This window comes from Magnolia sinica, chromosome 19 (assembly GCF_029962835.1).
Source record: "Magnolia sinica isolate HGM2019 chromosome 19, MsV1, whole genome shotgun sequence".
In the NCBI taxonomy this organism is placed as follows: domain Eukaryota; kingdom Viridiplantae; phylum Streptophyta; class Magnoliopsida; order Magnoliales; family Magnoliaceae; genus Magnolia; species Magnolia sinica.
The window spans coordinates 2,536,643-2,554,109 of NC_080591.1; the positions used below are offsets into that span (position 1 = coordinate 2,536,643).

Consider the following 17,467-nt stretch of genomic DNA (forward strand, 5'->3'; position numbering starts at 1 on the left):
AATCAGATCATCAAGTGGGCCACTTCTACAAGTTGAACGATGCTCGTTACTCATTCCCATTCAACATAAATGTATAGCTTCAATATGATTTTGGACAGAGGGTCCTGTTTCAATGATCCAAATATTTATATGTAGGGTTTACCGTTGATGCAGGAAATCTCTGAAATAAATAAATAAATTGGACTTGGTTTTAAACTCTTGGTCATTTTAACTATTTTCCTTACAGGGCTAGCCCTGGCTTGGTCAGCTTCAAAACGCAGAACCTCACATCCATCCATGCATGTGCATTATATACATATGTTTATTCATGTGACCCTTCCAAACAGTAAGGCATGAAATGAGGCTCAAAAAAGAATATTATTTGGGATGCTCAGCCCTAATTATACACTTGCAAAGAATCTCTCTCTCAAATGCAGCCCCAATCCATCACTTCTATTCACTGAAGCAAGCATCCAAAACAAGCTCTTTATGGTGGTCATTTCATTTCCAATAGGAACTTCTCTCCGTAACCATTCCTTGAACATTTCTCTATCCCCTGCTGTCGCTCTCGTTGTTAGATGAACTGACAAATCTGCAACTCCCATTTTTCTTATGGGATCTTCTGAAATTGGATAGAGAATGGCAGAAGATCTATGCATGGTGTAAGTACAAGCTATTTCCCGCTGCACAAGCAATTAAGTTTGTAGTTGGATGCCATGCCATATGTAGCAACTTCGAGTTCAAGTCACATGGAAAACTGTTGCTGTCGGAGCTTGAACCGTCATGTCCTGTGAAATGGGGAAATTGGAGAGATTTTGAAGTGGGACGTGGAAAAGAAAGTAGAAGAGTTTGTGAAGATTGTGGTGGATTACAGAATATAACCTGTTTGGGATTGTCCACGAGTGAAGCTTCTCAGCAGTCGTGTGGCTTTCACTGTCTGGGGAAGCTGCTTCCTGATACAACGAGTTTGTCAGAATAACCCATGTGGCATGAAAGGAATTGCCCTCTATTTGGATGCACACAAAGTCATTTACTGCACATGCTATGTAGGTCAGGCAATAAAGAACTACCTGCATTGTATCCTATTTGCGAAATGCTTGAAACATGTGGAGAGCTTAAGATGGTTGGTAACACATGTAATATTATGGTGAATGTGCACAATGATTGTGATGCAAGACAACTAACCACTTGCTTTAAAAGCTTGAACTAACAAAGCGTGGCGAATTAATCCCTTTATCTCATAGCCTAGGCCCCACATCCCATGGGTCAGGTTCTCAACCGAACCCCCTCGTGGGCCCCATCTCACATGGGTCTTGCCTCACACAAGCCACCCGTCTCACACGGGCCACCCACCCCGAGTGTGCCCCGGCATCCCACAGGCCACCCCACTCAAGCCCAATGTGAAAATGCCCTTGCATTAGATTGACACATGTGGCACACATGATACATGTGGGTGCTTAAACATTGATGGGTTTTTTGTTTTTTTTTTTTAAAGGGTTAGCTTGTTAGTATACACCCATGTCAGTACACACACTCCATGTTAGCCACCCCCACTAGGGATCGATACCAAGACCTCAAGTGTTGAAACGAGGTTTCTCCACTCAGTCTGCTAGTTGAGCTATGGATCTGGGCGTACAAGTAGAACATTTGATATATATGATGCATATGCATAGAGTATTATGTTCTTACATGCACCATACGAGATTTTTAGCATGTATAATTTATCTGACCCTTTGAGCAAAGATGGACAATCCTTGAGTAACAATCACATTGGCTTTACATGTTGTCCCCATTTTCCTCTTTTTATGTGAAAAAGGGTGCTTGGCAAACTGCTTGCATGACTTCGTGTGCATCCAAACGACCTCTAAATCTTTCGAGGAAAACAAAAAGAAGAAGAAGAGAGAGTTAGAAGGTCAATATGGGAAAGGGATAACGTTTAGAATCCAATGAGCAAATCCAATTTCTCGACCACTCTTGCAACATCCAGGCTGGTCATCAATGGGGCCCGCTTGAAGAGAAGCAACCTGTAATGGAAAGTAAGAACAACTTAAAGGAAACATAAAAAGCATACCTGTTTGGATTTTTGCTAGCTTCCAATGTGATTCCCTCCTTGCTTCCAGCACCAAGAGAGAAAATTCGAAAGAGATTGCTATAACCAATACATAGAAGCAAAAGATAGTCACTACAATCGGAAGAACTTCAGACAAAATGCAAGTCAAAACCATGCAAAATGCTGGTCTCTCAGTCACTTGTCTCCTCAGTTCTTGAACTAACACTGCTGCGCTATTATATCTGAAACCACCAACCTATACGACCCGCTTGCGAAATGAAGCCCATCCCCACTTACGCAGCATTCAAATTTGTCGAAAATTGCATCGTTGTTATACAAATCAGACAACTGCAGAAACAATATAGTAATTTGTCAAGCTATAATCGATTAATCAGATTTAGTTGTGAACAAAAAACATGCAGACCAATTACACCATGACTGCAGCTTCTTTATCTGTTGGAAAATGAGAAACTCTTTAAGCGTCAGCTACCCTTGAAAACACAAGGTAGTTTTTGGTCAACTGCCAAATCTTGATTGGGGGGACCTCCTGAGTGCACTGAGAACGGCCAAGGTTTGGGACAGATTTGAAAACTGAAACTGCATCAAGCAGGATTCGGTTCCTTCGCCACCCCAAAATGGAATTGCCTCTTTGTATCACAGCCCTGACTTGGTGATAGCACACCCTGTCGTTCTTGAAAACGATAACATGCAAACATGCCCTAAAGGCCCTAACTATCTGAGTCTGTGCTGCAAGCTTCAGAAACCAAGCAGGAGTTTTGGGAATAAAAGTTTGCAGTGGTCCTTTTAGCAGTTCTTGTCGTTGGCAGGCTCATGAGGTATGGAGGATAAAAATTCCAGCTGGAAAAGGGATTGTTCGAACCACCAGGATCAAATCAACGACCCCAAGATCAGTCCTCTAGTATGCTAACCGAGCTAAAGCCGACTTGAGGTTAATCACCTCCAACCTCTATGAATCCAAGCAAGCGTTTGAAAACTCGAGTATGGACCTAAAGATATAAATTTGGAAGCCTAATTTGGGTGAAAGTGTTGGAGAAGCTTGATTAGCTTTCCTTGTTTTGCTCACTTCTGCCAATAACATAACCAATTACATGTTCTTAACAAATTGGTGTGAGTGATGGTTCAAAGGAAATTACGCATGTAATTCCATTCTGGCATGTATATTACTGGTGCAACTCGAGCGGGTCGGGTCAAACTGACCTCAAGAGGACCCAACCTGACCCGACAAGACCCAAACCAGGTACGTGTGATCACTCCCAACTGGACCTAACCTGACCCAAATTTACTCAACCCAAACCTAACCCGAATTCAAATCAGGTTGGCATTTTCCAACCTGAACCCAACCCAAGGACCTTGACAACCCAACCTAAAACCCAAATCGCAGCCCTAATTATAGATCTGCTCAAATCCATTTTTCACAAGTAAGCTAAAAGGAATTGGTTAAACAGGACAAAAAAAAATAAAAATTGTTATTCCATGCAAACCTGAAAGAACCCTTAAAAACACATGTTTGGATAATGATTGGATAACAGATCAACACCATTTTAAGTCATGCATACGACTCAACCAGGGATTGCCTCAGGCCAGTTTCAGCTGACTATGTTTGACTCAACAAGTTTAATATAAGATGGAAATAACATTCAATCACATACAATGTTATATGAAATATGCGCAACAAACCATCTACTATGTGCAGAAAAGAATATTTTTATGAAATACTCATTATCACCATTAACTCAAAATATAGTATTTTTTATGCTAAGAAGCACTCAGTCAATATTATATGACTCAACTAAGACAATTTGACAAGAGGTCTCAAGCCCAACTGCTTCCACAATAAGTTGCTGTCCACCCTGCGGATAACTTCTAACCTATCATGTGAATGTGAGTCATGTGACATCTAACCCATCTAGTAGGTTGGCCCCATCACAAGGATCACCTTCTGCAAAAATCAGGCACATACACTCATTAGGTGGACCACACTTGTATTTTTTTTTAATCAATGGCTCAATTTTTTTCTACGGTGTGGTCCACATGATGAGTGGATCAGGCTGCTTTTTGTACAAGGTGGTCCGCATGTTGTGGCCCACCTATTGGACAAGTTGGATGTTGATTGGCATTGAATTGCCTCCTCAAAGATGAGAGTTTTATTTTTTGGTGGAGACATCTGCTTCCAGTGTAAACTAGTTGTTAATTACATTTTGAACAAGTACATTGAAACGAAACACCTCTTATCATCCATCAATGGTTCCCCAACTTAAAGATTGCACTGTTCGATAGCCCAATCGAATATTCAACGTTAGGATTGAGCATCAAGGTGGTCAGATCTGCTTTGTAATGGTCAGACAAAGCATCCAATTACCACATAGAAGTAGTTAGAACTACCACTTTGTAATGGCCAGATTAAGCACTCAATGACAATTTTGTGTTTTAGCAGTTGCACTTGCATCTAGCATCATAGCAGTAGATCTACTTCGTACTTGTCGATTAAGCATCAGTGACCACATCATCATGTTTAACAGTTGGAATGAGGATCAGAGAAATTGGATCCAATGTGCAATCATCAGATGAAGCATCCAACCATCACGTCATCACATTTAGTGGTTGGATGGAACATATGATATTTCCAATCCACTTCCGGATTTATTTGAGAGTCAGATTAGGCATGTGTAGCCCTATCCACTTTTAGGTGTATTTGACAATCTAATCGGGCATCTAGATCCAACTGAAGATGTATTCAACGACTGGATTGAGAATCTGAGTTGTCAACTCTGATAAGTATTTCACAGTTGGATCACATATTTGAGCGTTCAGATCCGATTTGATATGTATTTAAAGGTCGGGTTGAGGTATATGGTGTCACTGTTAAACCCGATCAATAATGGGTGAGTTTACATGCCAACAGAATAAGTTTGTATTTAATGAATCTGGAGTGGTCAGATCTGATCTAAGATGGCCAGTCCAGATGGCCAACAACTAATTTTGTATTTAATGGTTGAATCTAGCATCCAAGCAGTCATATCTGATCTCAATGTTCAATGGCCACAAGTTTATGGTTAACGGTTGGATCCAGAGAATGGTAGATGCCCAATGGCCACAAGTTTGTATTTAATGGTTGTGTTGTTTTTTCCTTACTTTTTAATTTTTAATTTTTTTTTTATAAATTTCACAGATAAACCATGCAGATTCTTGACTAAAATTCCAATACATTATGTCCACCCAAATCCTTTCAATACAACCACCTTTCTAACTTATTAGAAGATTTACCTTAGGTCGGAGATACTCGTGGATCTTAAAAGTTGCAACAGGGGAACCTTCCATATGCAAGTCCCACAGCTGCAATAAGGGACAGAAAAAGAATGCTTAGTATAAGTGAAAATCAAAGCAGAACTTCCAGTTCATTTCCATGGAAATGAAGATGACTTATTAGCCTAAAATGTAAGGCTATAGGAGTAGAAACATAAAATGTGAGGTCACTGAAGTAGGAACTCATAAAGGTGCCTTGCCTTCGAAGAAAAACAACACCAAAATACAAGAATATGTTGGAATAACATTTTCAATAGAAGCTACCATTAAAAATGAGAGAAAAAAGGGCTACATCTATAAGACCCCCCAAAACACTAAACTTGAATTAATACACAGAAAGTAGGATACCACTACCAGCCAAAGCAGGCTAGCGCATGTGCAAGAAATTGCAGAAAAACCCACAATTTTGAATGTTTGGAAACTTGAAAGACAATTGGTTATAAGGGAAGATTTTCAACTTCTGTTGAGACTACTTCATGCATGATTGACAATGAAAAGAAAAACTGTGAGAGAGAATATGGAAATATGCTGGTGACTCCTAACTTGTATGCTTGATCATTGATGGACAATATTCAAACATGCATGCAACATGCATTGAGTGCCAACCTCCATGTGTGTACCAGTCAGCTAATGCACACACCACCAATATGCAAGCATGGTGGACAGGTGCAATATCCAAGCTACCCATCGGAAGGGCACCACTAAGTAGATTCCTTATCCCAAGGTCAGGTCAGTCCACTAGTCGAGCGGGCCACAATTAACTAACAACTGTGTGGCTATTAAAAAAATAATCAGCCAAAGTTTCCTAACCCATCAACTTCTAATATCATGGATCACCTACTGAATGGACCACCTTTATCTTCAGGCAGTCAGATTTATATGGTGAGGTCCGCCTGATGGATGGCTTGGATATCTCACCATTCTCCTATGCTAGCATATTTGGTGGTGTGTGCATTAGCTTCCTTGCCCACGCTTATGGGCTTACCACAGCTCTAGATCTATTTATTCAGCCTGACATCTGGAAGGTGTTATAAAAATGGAAAAAAAGAGAGGTGGCCCAACCCAACATTCATTCACAAATCCTGTAGTGAAATTGAGACCGTGTATGACTCAAAAAAAGATTCGTATGAAAAAGAAAAATGACCAATTCATTCATTATGAGAAACAAAATAATTTAGTGAATTCATATCTTTTTACAAGCCCGACATCTGGAAGGTGTTGTAAAAATGAAAAAAAAGGATTATCTTTTTACAACTAAATTTGTGAATGTGATGATCAATGCAATCGCTAGAAGACCTTGATATTCATGTAATCACGACTTAAGATGTGTCTTCCTTCTCTTGCAAACTTCATATCAGAGATAGAAGCAATTATCTCTGTAAAAATTGATCGAGATCCATGGCCTTCATGGTCGTGTAATCTGGGGAGACAAATTCCAAGTCAAGCAAGCTTCAAAATATAGAATATATATATATATATATATATATATATATATATATATATATATATATATATATATATATATATATATATATATATATATATCCACAAGCAAACTAGACATCATTGCATAGAACCAATAAGAATAAAATACAAGGCTGGCAATGGGCCGGGTAGCTTGGCCGACCAACTTTATATGTACATGTATTATATCCCACAAATATGCCATTCTAATCCTTGGTTGGGCAATCCATCCATCTTGAATGTAGACCATTGATTTCATTCCTCTAAAATGTTTATTTCATTGTGCTTGTGTGGCCCACTTGATCATTGAATATATTTGTAAGAACCCGAATTCGTATAGGGAATTATGCACACTTATGCAAACACAAACTTAGGACTCGTTGAACACAACAGACACCTAGACATACTGTTGGTTAGTATCTTCATCCGTTAGCTTAGTATGTGTGATTGAATTTTGAGGACGAAATTCTTGTAGGGGTGGTAGAATATAATATCCTGAGATTTTCTACGCACGAGTAAATACACGAGTGCTTTTCCATGTGTATCTTAGCACTTAGATTTTTCTTTTAGTAAAGATGTAGTGGAAAACCTGTATGTATATGTCCTTATATTTACATATACAAATTATAATGAACTTCAGACCCTCAAATATCCGAGTATTCTCGCCCGTTCAGCAAACCAACCATCCAAATAACTATTCACCTCTAAATGAAGATATCCAACCGTCCATTTCGCTTTTGGACTACCCGATTATAGTAAACCAACTACAATATCTTCATATCCTCTCATACACACATCCAATAAAGATTATGGTCCGTTCAACTAATTCGTTAACTATGTATATGCTTAACTTACCATTGAAATTGTGAACCAAAGACTACACATTGTGGGCACTGGATCACCGTGGGGGAAGATCGGGTCATGCTCACTAGTTTGAGTTACCGTTGTATGTGAAAGAGGGATAATATTTGACTAGAGTCACCACTAGCCAATTAAAAATGTTTCTTGGTGACAGATGTGATTGACGAAGACATCCTTGGAAAACTGGACAAGCACGCGTTCGCCCTGTAGAAACGTTAGGAGAGGATCTGGAGATTCTTAGTACTAAGATGCTCCTTGATCTGTAACCAAAAGATTCCAGGTAAGGGACCACGGTTATAAAGAGGGAAGGTCTTAGGCACCCACTCTGCCCGTACAAACATATGGTCTCTACTTCACAGGATCAAACAAATTATTAAGGATTAAGACTTGCTCTTGTACGTTAATGATGCAACGGTGTGTATGTAATGTCGTGTTAAATGCAACGCCTATGATAAGTTGTAGTTTTGGCTAGATAAATCCACCTTGACCCAACCACTTGCCGAAGCGATTAACTAATTGGTCCAAAATTTTGATGGGTAGGATCTGACTACATTGGCAAGCCGCGGAGCATACGTTTGAACAAATCGGGTGCTAAGTGCGATGTATACGATATAATATTTATGAAAGTGCATGTAATGTTGTGTGTCTGATTCAATGTTGAATGCAATGCCTATGATGGGGTGTTATCTCGGGCCTCAGCTGATAAATCCGCCTTAAATCTTCCACTCGCCAAAGCGTGAACTAACCAATCAGCGTTTCTAATGGGCAGGGCCCGATTATATCGACAAGCCACAGAGCATATGCTCGCAATTGGTTTGGTGAGCAATGTTATGTAATGAAATGCAGATGTAGGAGAATGAGCAAGGGGTTTTGAGAAGGGAATGGGTATTGCACAGTGCTAATGCATGAAATATATGAAACTAATCGAAAGTTAGACGGCTGGATGGACGGAAGTGTCACAAGGGTTGGGTTGAGCTAGTAGGATTAGGATTTTGGTGGCTCAGGAGGCTAAAGGTTTGGTTGGACTAGGCTAACCTAGACTGGACTTATTCCTATCACTCTCACTTCTCCTTGGTGAAGGGGTGGATGGGCCGAGATGGCTAAAGAGAGGCTCTCGGGATAATTTGATTTCTGGATGCTTGAAATGTGAAGGGGAGGGGGCAATTTATAGCCCTCGAGTCTGGTTTTCTAGTAATTATAGTCTATGTGATTGGACCCACTTTGGCTTGGAAGCCTAAGTGTTAATTGCCTTATTGATTTGAATTGGTAAATTAGTTAATTAAGAAAATAATTTTTAAATGGTCCTATTCACCTCTCTCTCTCTCTCTCTCTCTCTCTCTCTCTCTCTCTCTAGGACTTAGCCGTAATTCTAAGCTCTGCCAAGCTTTCACACATGTTGTGGTAGACAATCCACACAATTTCAAATCAAACCTTAAAATCCTGCCAAGACGCAATGCTCAAAGAAGACCTGGGTTTGAGTCCAAATTCAACGTGAAAGCTACGCACCAACCAGACTGCGTGAACGCGTTAACTCGTTGCGTAATCAGCCAACTCAATCATTCCAATAGTTTGCAGACGCAACTACCTATTTTATAAAAGCTCTAAAGTTGCAGAGAATCAAAGCACAACGTCGGAAGAAAGAAACCAAGAAGGGAAAAAAGGGAGAAGAAAGAGGAAGCGAGCGAACCAAATCCCTACCTCGCCAAGCTCTATAAAGTCAAGCCGAGTTTAAGTTTTGTTGAGTCCAACCACCCTGGACATGGTTGAGGAGAAGAAGGAGATAGGAAGAAAGAAAAGAGAGAAAAAAAAGGAAAAATAAGAAGAAGAGAGTTGACTTGCTGAGTCGACTAGCCGAGTCTGAATTGAGTTAAATCGTGGATTCCGGGCTAGCTTGGGATCAGTAGTGCTGTGAAACCCTGAGAGAGAGAGAGAGAGAGAGAGAGAGAGAGAGAGAGAGAGAGAGAGAGAGATGAGTATACAACTGAAGAAGTCGTGCATCGAAATCTATACTGAGTCGCCTTGAGTTGCAGTTGAGTCACAACTGAGTCAAGCAAAGTCGAAACGAGTCGAGCTTAATTTGAGCTCGAGTCGGGTTTAATTCAAGTCAAAACCATCGTTATCGAAACCCGGGTTTAATTCTTTTCCCTTTCATAGGAAAATCTTTTCTCGTTACCTTGTATTTCCTTAGTTTCCTCTAAAAACTTAATCTCTTCCTACTTAGCCTAATTAGAAATGTGTGAGACATATGTAGAATTGTATTCCAATAGTGTGTAATCCACCATGGATTCCACCTCTATGTCCATAGACAATTTTCCTTTCATTGGGAAAAATCTTTTTCCTTTTTACTCATATATTCAACCGAATACACTTAACCTTGAAGGTTGGAAGAATCCTTAGATCACAGCATATCCTTGTAGTGTAAATCTAGATAATGTAGGAATATATGTCCAGGGTTAGGTTTTACCATAGCTTATATGATGACTAGCCTGTTCATGAACCCTACATACATTACATGCATTGTGTGCCTGAAAACGTGTTATTGAATTGCATTACAACTGCTTGATGAATGAATTGGTTACATAATCATGTTAGAAATGAAATTGAATTGTAACTTCTAAGACTTGGAATTGGATTTATTTTTGGATGATGGATTGGTGAGCATGTCGGGGTTGCTCATCTACGTGCATGTTGGCAGTGCCGCTTCACACGATCCCGGTTAGGCGAGGATGTCGGGATTGTGACGACCCTGATGTCTGGCCGTGCAAGATCCGGGTGCCCTGATCTGTGAGCATGTCGGTATTGCTCATGTGCATGCATGTTGGGATTGCCATAATGCTGAAGCGGTTAGGGGATTATGTCGGGATTGCAAACCTAATGTCAGTAACAGTAAGATCTTGAATATAAGTATATGTCTTGCATGGACATGTTAGGTGAGCATGTCGGGATTACAATCCTAATATTTGTGTCATGTGAGTCGTGGAAAGTCACTTTGCTTAATTAATCAAAGTGGAACAATCATACATACATGGCATTGAAATCATCTAGTCGTGCATCGCATTCGAGTGAAGACATTAGTGTGCCGCTATTCTATTATTACCCTATTTAGCTTCCACCTTGATCCAACTGTCTAAACCTTCCTTAGAATTTAATTGGGATGAATATGATCTCACTGGGCTTCTAACTCACCAAAACAAACAACGGGTGCAGGTTTGTACGAGGAAGAGTTCATAGGAGATGCTGAGTACCTGGACGGATATTTTTACGGAAGCGTCACTCATAGTTTAGGTTTTACTTCTATTTCATTGCAAGTTGATGTAATAAGACATTAGTGGAAGTTTCTTTTGATAGGAAGGACATAGTAGATTAGTTAGATTGTTATTTGAATCTTAAACTTAAGTTTGAATTAAGTTAGAATTTAATAATGTGTGGAATGAAATTGCACGAATTTATTCTCGAATTAAATTCACACCGTAGAACTCGGGATTTGGATCACTTTACTCGAGTCCTGAATTTTGGAGCATGACAATATTAGGAACATTCAAGTGGGAAATAAGGATTTTATCAATTTTCAGGTTGGGTCGTGTTAGGCCTGGGCCCAAACACTTTTTTTTCGGTCTCAGGCTTGGGCCAGACTCAGGCTTCGGATCTTAAGTGTCAGGCCAGGCTTGGTCCTGGCCCATTGTCACCCCTAAATAGAAGAGAGAATGTCCTGGCAACTATAAGAATAACAAAAGACAATATATGCTCACATCCTTGCAGGTTGGTCGCATAATGCTGATTGCCGCATGTCAACTAACCGGATGAAACCTCTCGTGCTGCTGTAAGCTAGGAGATTACAGTAGACTGGATGGAACTCAGCTGATGTTATAATCTCTGAAATAAAAAATTCAACATATTCATCAAACACACTAGATGAGGAGAGATACCCTTCAAAATGAACTGTTAGAATTTTGAGTGCTTTTCAAGGGACATTGTGAGCAAGTTTTAAAATCAGTGCATCGGGTAACGCGTCATTCACCACTGATACAGCCTCTTATCATCCTGTATTGGGAAGATACAGCTGTATTGTTCATGGACGATACTGATGCATGCCAGGCGACACTTACTGGTTTCAGGTGATACTTCAAACCTTGGTTGGGAGGGGCTTGCAAGGATTTCATGAATTACCTGTGAGATCCTCAATGTTGGACGGCTTCATGTCAATGATGTTGAAGCATTGATCACTGATCTCCAAATTCCACAAGTTTATTCTAAGGTCATCGGCAGACATGAATGTCTCACCATCACTGTGTAATGAAGACAAAAGCCAAGTTAGGGAATGAGCTAGAAGCGATGTTAGAAACTACAGTGACAAAATACTACAATCTTAAAACTGCTGAGCCTGCAAGAAATACCTCTAAAATAGGCAAAAGAGCACATGCGATGCATATATTAACCAAGAAAAACAATGAAGAGAGATACCCATATATAAATTAAGAGTAAACTGTCATTTTTTTTTTGATACACTGTCTTCATTACAAGGAAATGAACCTGTTGGTTGAGATAGAGTTGATATTATAATCATGAGCATGAGCGTACACCTTCCGACATCTTGCAGGGGCAGCCTCTCCAATTCTAGATATCTGGTACACGCAAACCAGTAAGATGACCTTGAATTTCATTCTTATCAAAAGCCACCAGATTAATCAATGCCTTCTTTTCCCTACTTCTTCCACTAACAGTTTCATATGGTTAAGCTGAGTAAGCTTCCATGAGTCAACTCATCTGACTAACCCAAGTGGGCCGCTTTGATTATTTACATAAATATTTGCCTGAGCATCCAGATTAAGTGGATTGGCTTACTGATTTCCAGAGTCTTACTGACTGAGGCTACTTAAAATCAAGGAGCTGCCGGGATTTTTTACTTTTTTTTTTCACATCACTCACAAACCTACCATGGCGAGAGCTTCCTGATGTGGTGGGACTTCCTTCTTGGGCACTTTATTTGTCCACTCCAGACGGTAGCCGTTAGGGATGGAGGGTTCAGTCTCCCCAGTCATGAAACTTTTCTCTGACAGAAGTGCATTTTCTGAGCATACAGATGGATGTTCCATTTCTTTAACTTTCTTCACCTTCCGATCCACAACCTACCTTTCGAAGTGCGAAAAAGATGAAAGAACATTAAAAGTGCAGGGACTTATTTATAATGGTGTCTCAATAAATTTGACCAAAGGAGTGTTCTTTCTGAACACTGGAGGAACAAAACTTTAGGATTTGCAAGACTATCCCTCAGCGTCCCCTCTCAAATCGTCCTGCTCTTGTTGCCCACCAGAGTCATGGATTGGCCTGATTTTCAGGCCCATGGTCAAACAGGGGTGGCGCACAAGATAGTCAAAGTGGATGTGATCAACAAATCATGGTGGGGGCTACATCAACCATTTGCACTATAATGTAGTGGAAATGTTTGCACTTGTTCATTTTCCACACATGTGTGCACACACACAAATGAGTGCAAATGCACATATGGTTTTAAAACAACAAAATTACCTTCCACAGTTTAATCGTCCTGTCATTTGCTGATAGAATGAAGGCAGAATCATTAGGCGTAGCACACCATCTTACTTTGTTGATCTTCCCTTCAATTTCTAAATTCATCATATAATCAACCTACATAGAAGCGAACATCATCAGCAGCTGCAATGCACATTACGTGCACCAAGGGTTCTTACAGAGATTGGTCAACATGCACTTTAGATGCCATACAATCCAATTAAAATGTATACCTCTGGATCATGGCTCTGAAACTCGGTCTTGAAACGGTATTCCGGATGCCAAGTGACAGGATAATCTGAGTGCTCCAACTCTTTCCAAGAACGGGGCTGATTACAAATTCCAACCATGCAAAATGCAATTATCAGCTGTGGAGAAATTCACAAGTTCAGCTAAAATATTTGTTGATGATGCTCACATCTTTCCCATCCGTCTGTTCGAAAAGGACAACACGACCAGCATTATCCCCAGCAGCTAGATACTTGCCTTTTTTCTCGAAATCAATTGCAGAAATAATATCACCTAAATGGACCAACTTTGGGTAATCAGCAATTGACATGTTATAACTCATGACATACGTAGAAATGAATAGAAACACATAATATAAGCCAAAAGAGTAGATAAAACTCTTAGACTTTTTGCAAATTGAAAGTGCGAGCACACGTTTGTGTGCCTATGGTGTCAATCAAAGAAACAACAAGAGGACAAGTACAAAATTCAGATAAAAAGGATTAGTCGGAAGAAGTGCTACTAGGACACATGGCATGGTGCTCAGATAAAAAGGATTAGTCAAAAGAAGTGTTACTAGGACACATGGCGGTGTGCTCAGATAAAAGGGATTAGTCAGAAGAAGTGTTACTAGGACACATGGCATGGTGCCAAGTGTAAAAGCATCCTAAACTGTTAAAGTCCCTTGATATACATTGATATGCCATCCTCTAGTGGCTCGAGCTTTAGAAAAAGTGGTTGTTTCACATGGTATCAGAGCAGATTCGAATCCTGGGGATAACAAATATGCCTCCACTAATATATTCTCCCATGGGGGATAAGCCCGGCCTGTTTATGGTGTGAGTGTGAGTGTCCCTCCACCCGGCCCTTTTATGTTGTGAGTTGAGTATCCCTCCACCCTTGCCAAGCATGTTCCCATGCAAAACTTCACCCTTAGTAGCTCGAGCTTTTAAAGAAAGTAGTTGTTTGACATAAACTGTCCAGCATGGGAAGGGGACCCTTACTGACTAAACTAAATAATTTTTATTAAATATGCTGATGGAAAAAAGAAAATAAAACACTAAAATCAATGATTTTGTTTTTGTCTGGGAGGAGAAAATCACATATCAGTAAAAGAGAACATTAATCTAGTAGTAGTCTACACTAAAAAAAAAAGGGAAAAAGAAAAGGAAAAAAAAAAAATCAATTAAAACAACAAAAGAGAAACCCAACAACAACAACAACAAAAGGGAAAAAAAACAAACAAACAAACAAATAGGATCAGCGATCCTTTTATTTTTCATGTCCATGCACTTAGACTAAAAATGTACTTAAAACTTTAAAATGTACTTAAACTTTAGGCTCTAGAGTGAGTTCATATGAATAGTTTCTTCAACATCAAGATAATGGAGCAAGCATGAGAGAAAGAAATCTTCAGCTTGAAAAAGGATATTTATATATTAAAAGAAGAGGAAAAGTAAAAGAATGCAAGAAAACTTATGGAGATTATGTTTGGATGCCTCACTTATAGCTTGTTTGTTTTGCCAAATTTCCTAGTAATGTAAGGAAATATGTCATCAGCACGATTTTACTGCCGCCAAACCAAACATGGAATTCGTTGGCCAAATGCAGATGTATTTATGAGATAAGTAAAGAATTTTATAAACGCCGCACTTTTTCATGTAATTACTATGAAAATCTCAAATCCAAACAGTGACAACAATATATTTTGATAATAATTTGACATTAAAGTAATGTAAAAATTATAACGGTCTCATCATTATGATTTTACCGCCAAAAAACTAAATGCAAGAATTGTAAGTCAAATGCAAATGTTGTCAAATTATAGGTAAAGTAATTTGTAATCATTGCACAATTCCTTTAGATTATTGTGGTAACTGATGAAACAAACAGGCCCTTAAAGTCTCAACATGTTGTGCATTTTGATGACATTACTAGGACACTTTGTTTGTACAGATCATGTAGCATTGTGCTAATAATGCAGGGGCATTTTCACACTGGGCTTGAGTGGGGTCGCTTGTGGGATGCAGGGGCACACTCGGGGTGGGTGCGGTCCACGAAGGAGGTCTCGTGTTCGAGACTCCTCACCAGGGGTGATTAATGCGCATTTCACACCGGGCTCGAGTGGGGTAGCCCGTGGGATGCAGAGACACACTCGGGGTGGACAACCCATATGATTTGGGGCCCACGAAGGGGGTTCGGTCGAGGTCCTAACCCATGAGATGTGGGGCATGGGATATGAGATAAAAGGATTAATTCGCCATACTCCAACAGTTCGAGCTTTTAGAGCAAGTGGTTAATTGTCCTGCATCAGCTAGCATGACCAAAAGACACACACTTACAAAAGTAGAAGTGAACAAGTAACACTGGTCAGAAGGTATGGTGATATCTGTACATAAGAAAGGCTATGACTAGACTCAAAATAGTGAAATGCATTCTAGCCTCACCGGTTAATATTCATTGCTGGGGAGGCTCCAAAAATAACTCAACTGCAGGGATGGTTGACCAAGTGACCTATCTAAGGTGGGACCTTACAGATAAGGAGTCTAGATCGGTAGACATCTAGAAGACAGCTGGGCAGAAGGGCCTGTCTCCTTATCATATCTACATGTGGATGCTAACAGGCATGGTGGTCACTGCTTTGGCAAGCAACCTTAACAATGTGGATGCTAAAATACAAATTTACAAGTTCTTGAAAATTAAAATTACAAAAAAAATAATTAGAAAAATTGGCAAAATAAATGAGCAGACTATTGAAAATAAATAAATAAATAAATAAAAATGGCAAAAGGTAAAAAATTAAATTAAAATTAAATTTGTGGCGAAGAGAAAATGAAAATAAAAAATAAAAATCATTGACACCTAGAGAATCAACAAACAAAAATACAAGATTATTAAAAATGAAATTAAATAAAATACACATAAAAATGCTAAAATACAAATTAATGTGCTCTTTGAAATTTGTAATTAAAAACTATGAATTAGGAAATCTCATGAAATTTTAAGGAACAGACTCTTCAAAAAAAAAAAAAAAAGAAAAAGAAAAAAGAAATTACCATAATTCCAAAAAAAAAAAAAATTTACCAAAAAGGAAAATGAAAATTAATTTTATAAAAAAACAAATTTATGGCGAAAAGAAAACTGCCAGAAAAAACAATCACGCCTAGAAAATCAACAAAAAAAATTTACAAATTTATTTAAAAATAAAAATTGGCTAAAATACACAGATTTTTGAGAGAGAGAGAGAGAGAGAGAGAGAGAGAGAGAGAGAGAAATTTGAATAAATAATAAATTTTAAAAAAAAAAAGAGGAAAAAGAAAAAGAAAAATTAACCTGAATTTTGCTGCAAAAAATCACCAAAAAGATACGAAAAAAATTACAAACACTAGAAAAATAGAGAAAATAAAAATAAGTAAAAAGAGGATTGAAAAAAACCAACCATCCTATTTTCAGCTCAAATCAGCTGAAAAAATTCACCAAATTTTCAAAAAATCAGCAAAAAAATGGAAAATGAAAGACACTAAGCAATTCAAAATCCTAACCGTATTCAATTTCCTCTCCAGGCGTCCGTTCCCCGAAAACCTGCGAGAACTTCCACTCCAGAGCTACCGAGCTCTTCATACTACTCATCATTGACGCTCTAGATTTCGCCACTTGTCACTCCATCCCCACACTCATCAAAGCAATCCTGGAATCTCAAAAACAGCATGTAGTAATCAGTAAAAGAGCTAGAATCGCGTGAGTGTACGTGATTGCGGGATTTCTCACATGGAATTTTTGGCAGGAATTTCTGAAACGCTAGAAAATGAGATTTTTCTGGAACGGAATTTTTCGAGATTTTGGGGAATTTTTGCTTTAATTTTTTTTCTCAGTTATTGAAAATATGCTAATAGTGGATGAGTTTTTACTATTGTTATTTTATTGCATTTTGGTTTTTTGGGCAGATAATGCATTGAGTTCGTTTTTCCTCTGTCGCGACTAACATTGCAGCGTGTGTCGCCGATAACTGGGTCCTACATGTTCAGTGGTCCA

At 39.0% G+C, this 17,467-nt stretch overlaps 1 protein-coding gene across 3 annotated transcripts; it reads right to left on the bottom strand.

The window, feature by feature from the left end:
- Nucleotides 1-184: 184 nt before the first annotated feature.
- Nucleotides 185-17,360, bottom strand: LOC131235644 (serine/threonine protein phosphatase 2A 55 kDa regulatory subunit B beta isoform-like). 3 transcript variants are annotated; one of them, XM_058232911.1, is made up of 15 exons: nucleotides 17,204-17,360; nucleotides 16,978-17,123; nucleotides 13,626-13,729; nucleotides 13,441-13,536; nucleotides 13,205-13,324; nucleotides 12,613-12,804; nucleotides 12,209-12,300; nucleotides 11,846-11,964; nucleotides 11,428-11,551; nucleotides 6,650-6,773; nucleotides 5,315-5,383; nucleotides 2,286-2,377; nucleotides 2,051-2,128; nucleotides 862-932; nucleotides 185-767 (listed from the first exon to the last, which is right to left on the bottom strand). In XM_058232911.1, the coding sequence occupies exons 2-15, from the start codon at nucleotides 17,066-17,068 to the stop codon at nucleotides 631-633; spliced, it is 1,509 nt and encodes a 502-aa protein (XP_058088894.1). In that variant the 5' UTR covers nucleotides 17,069-17,123; nucleotides 17,204-17,360; the 3' UTR covers nucleotides 185-630. The 3 variants fall into 3 exon arrangements, 1 of the variants encoding a protein (XP_058088894.1); XR_009166235.1 differs by lacking the exon at nucleotides 185-767 and adding an exon at nucleotides 1,710-1,849; XR_009166234.1 differs by lacking the exon at nucleotides 185-767 and having other exon boundaries at nucleotides 1,710-2,128.
- Between the last annotated feature and the right edge of the window lie 107 nt (nucleotides 17,361-17,467).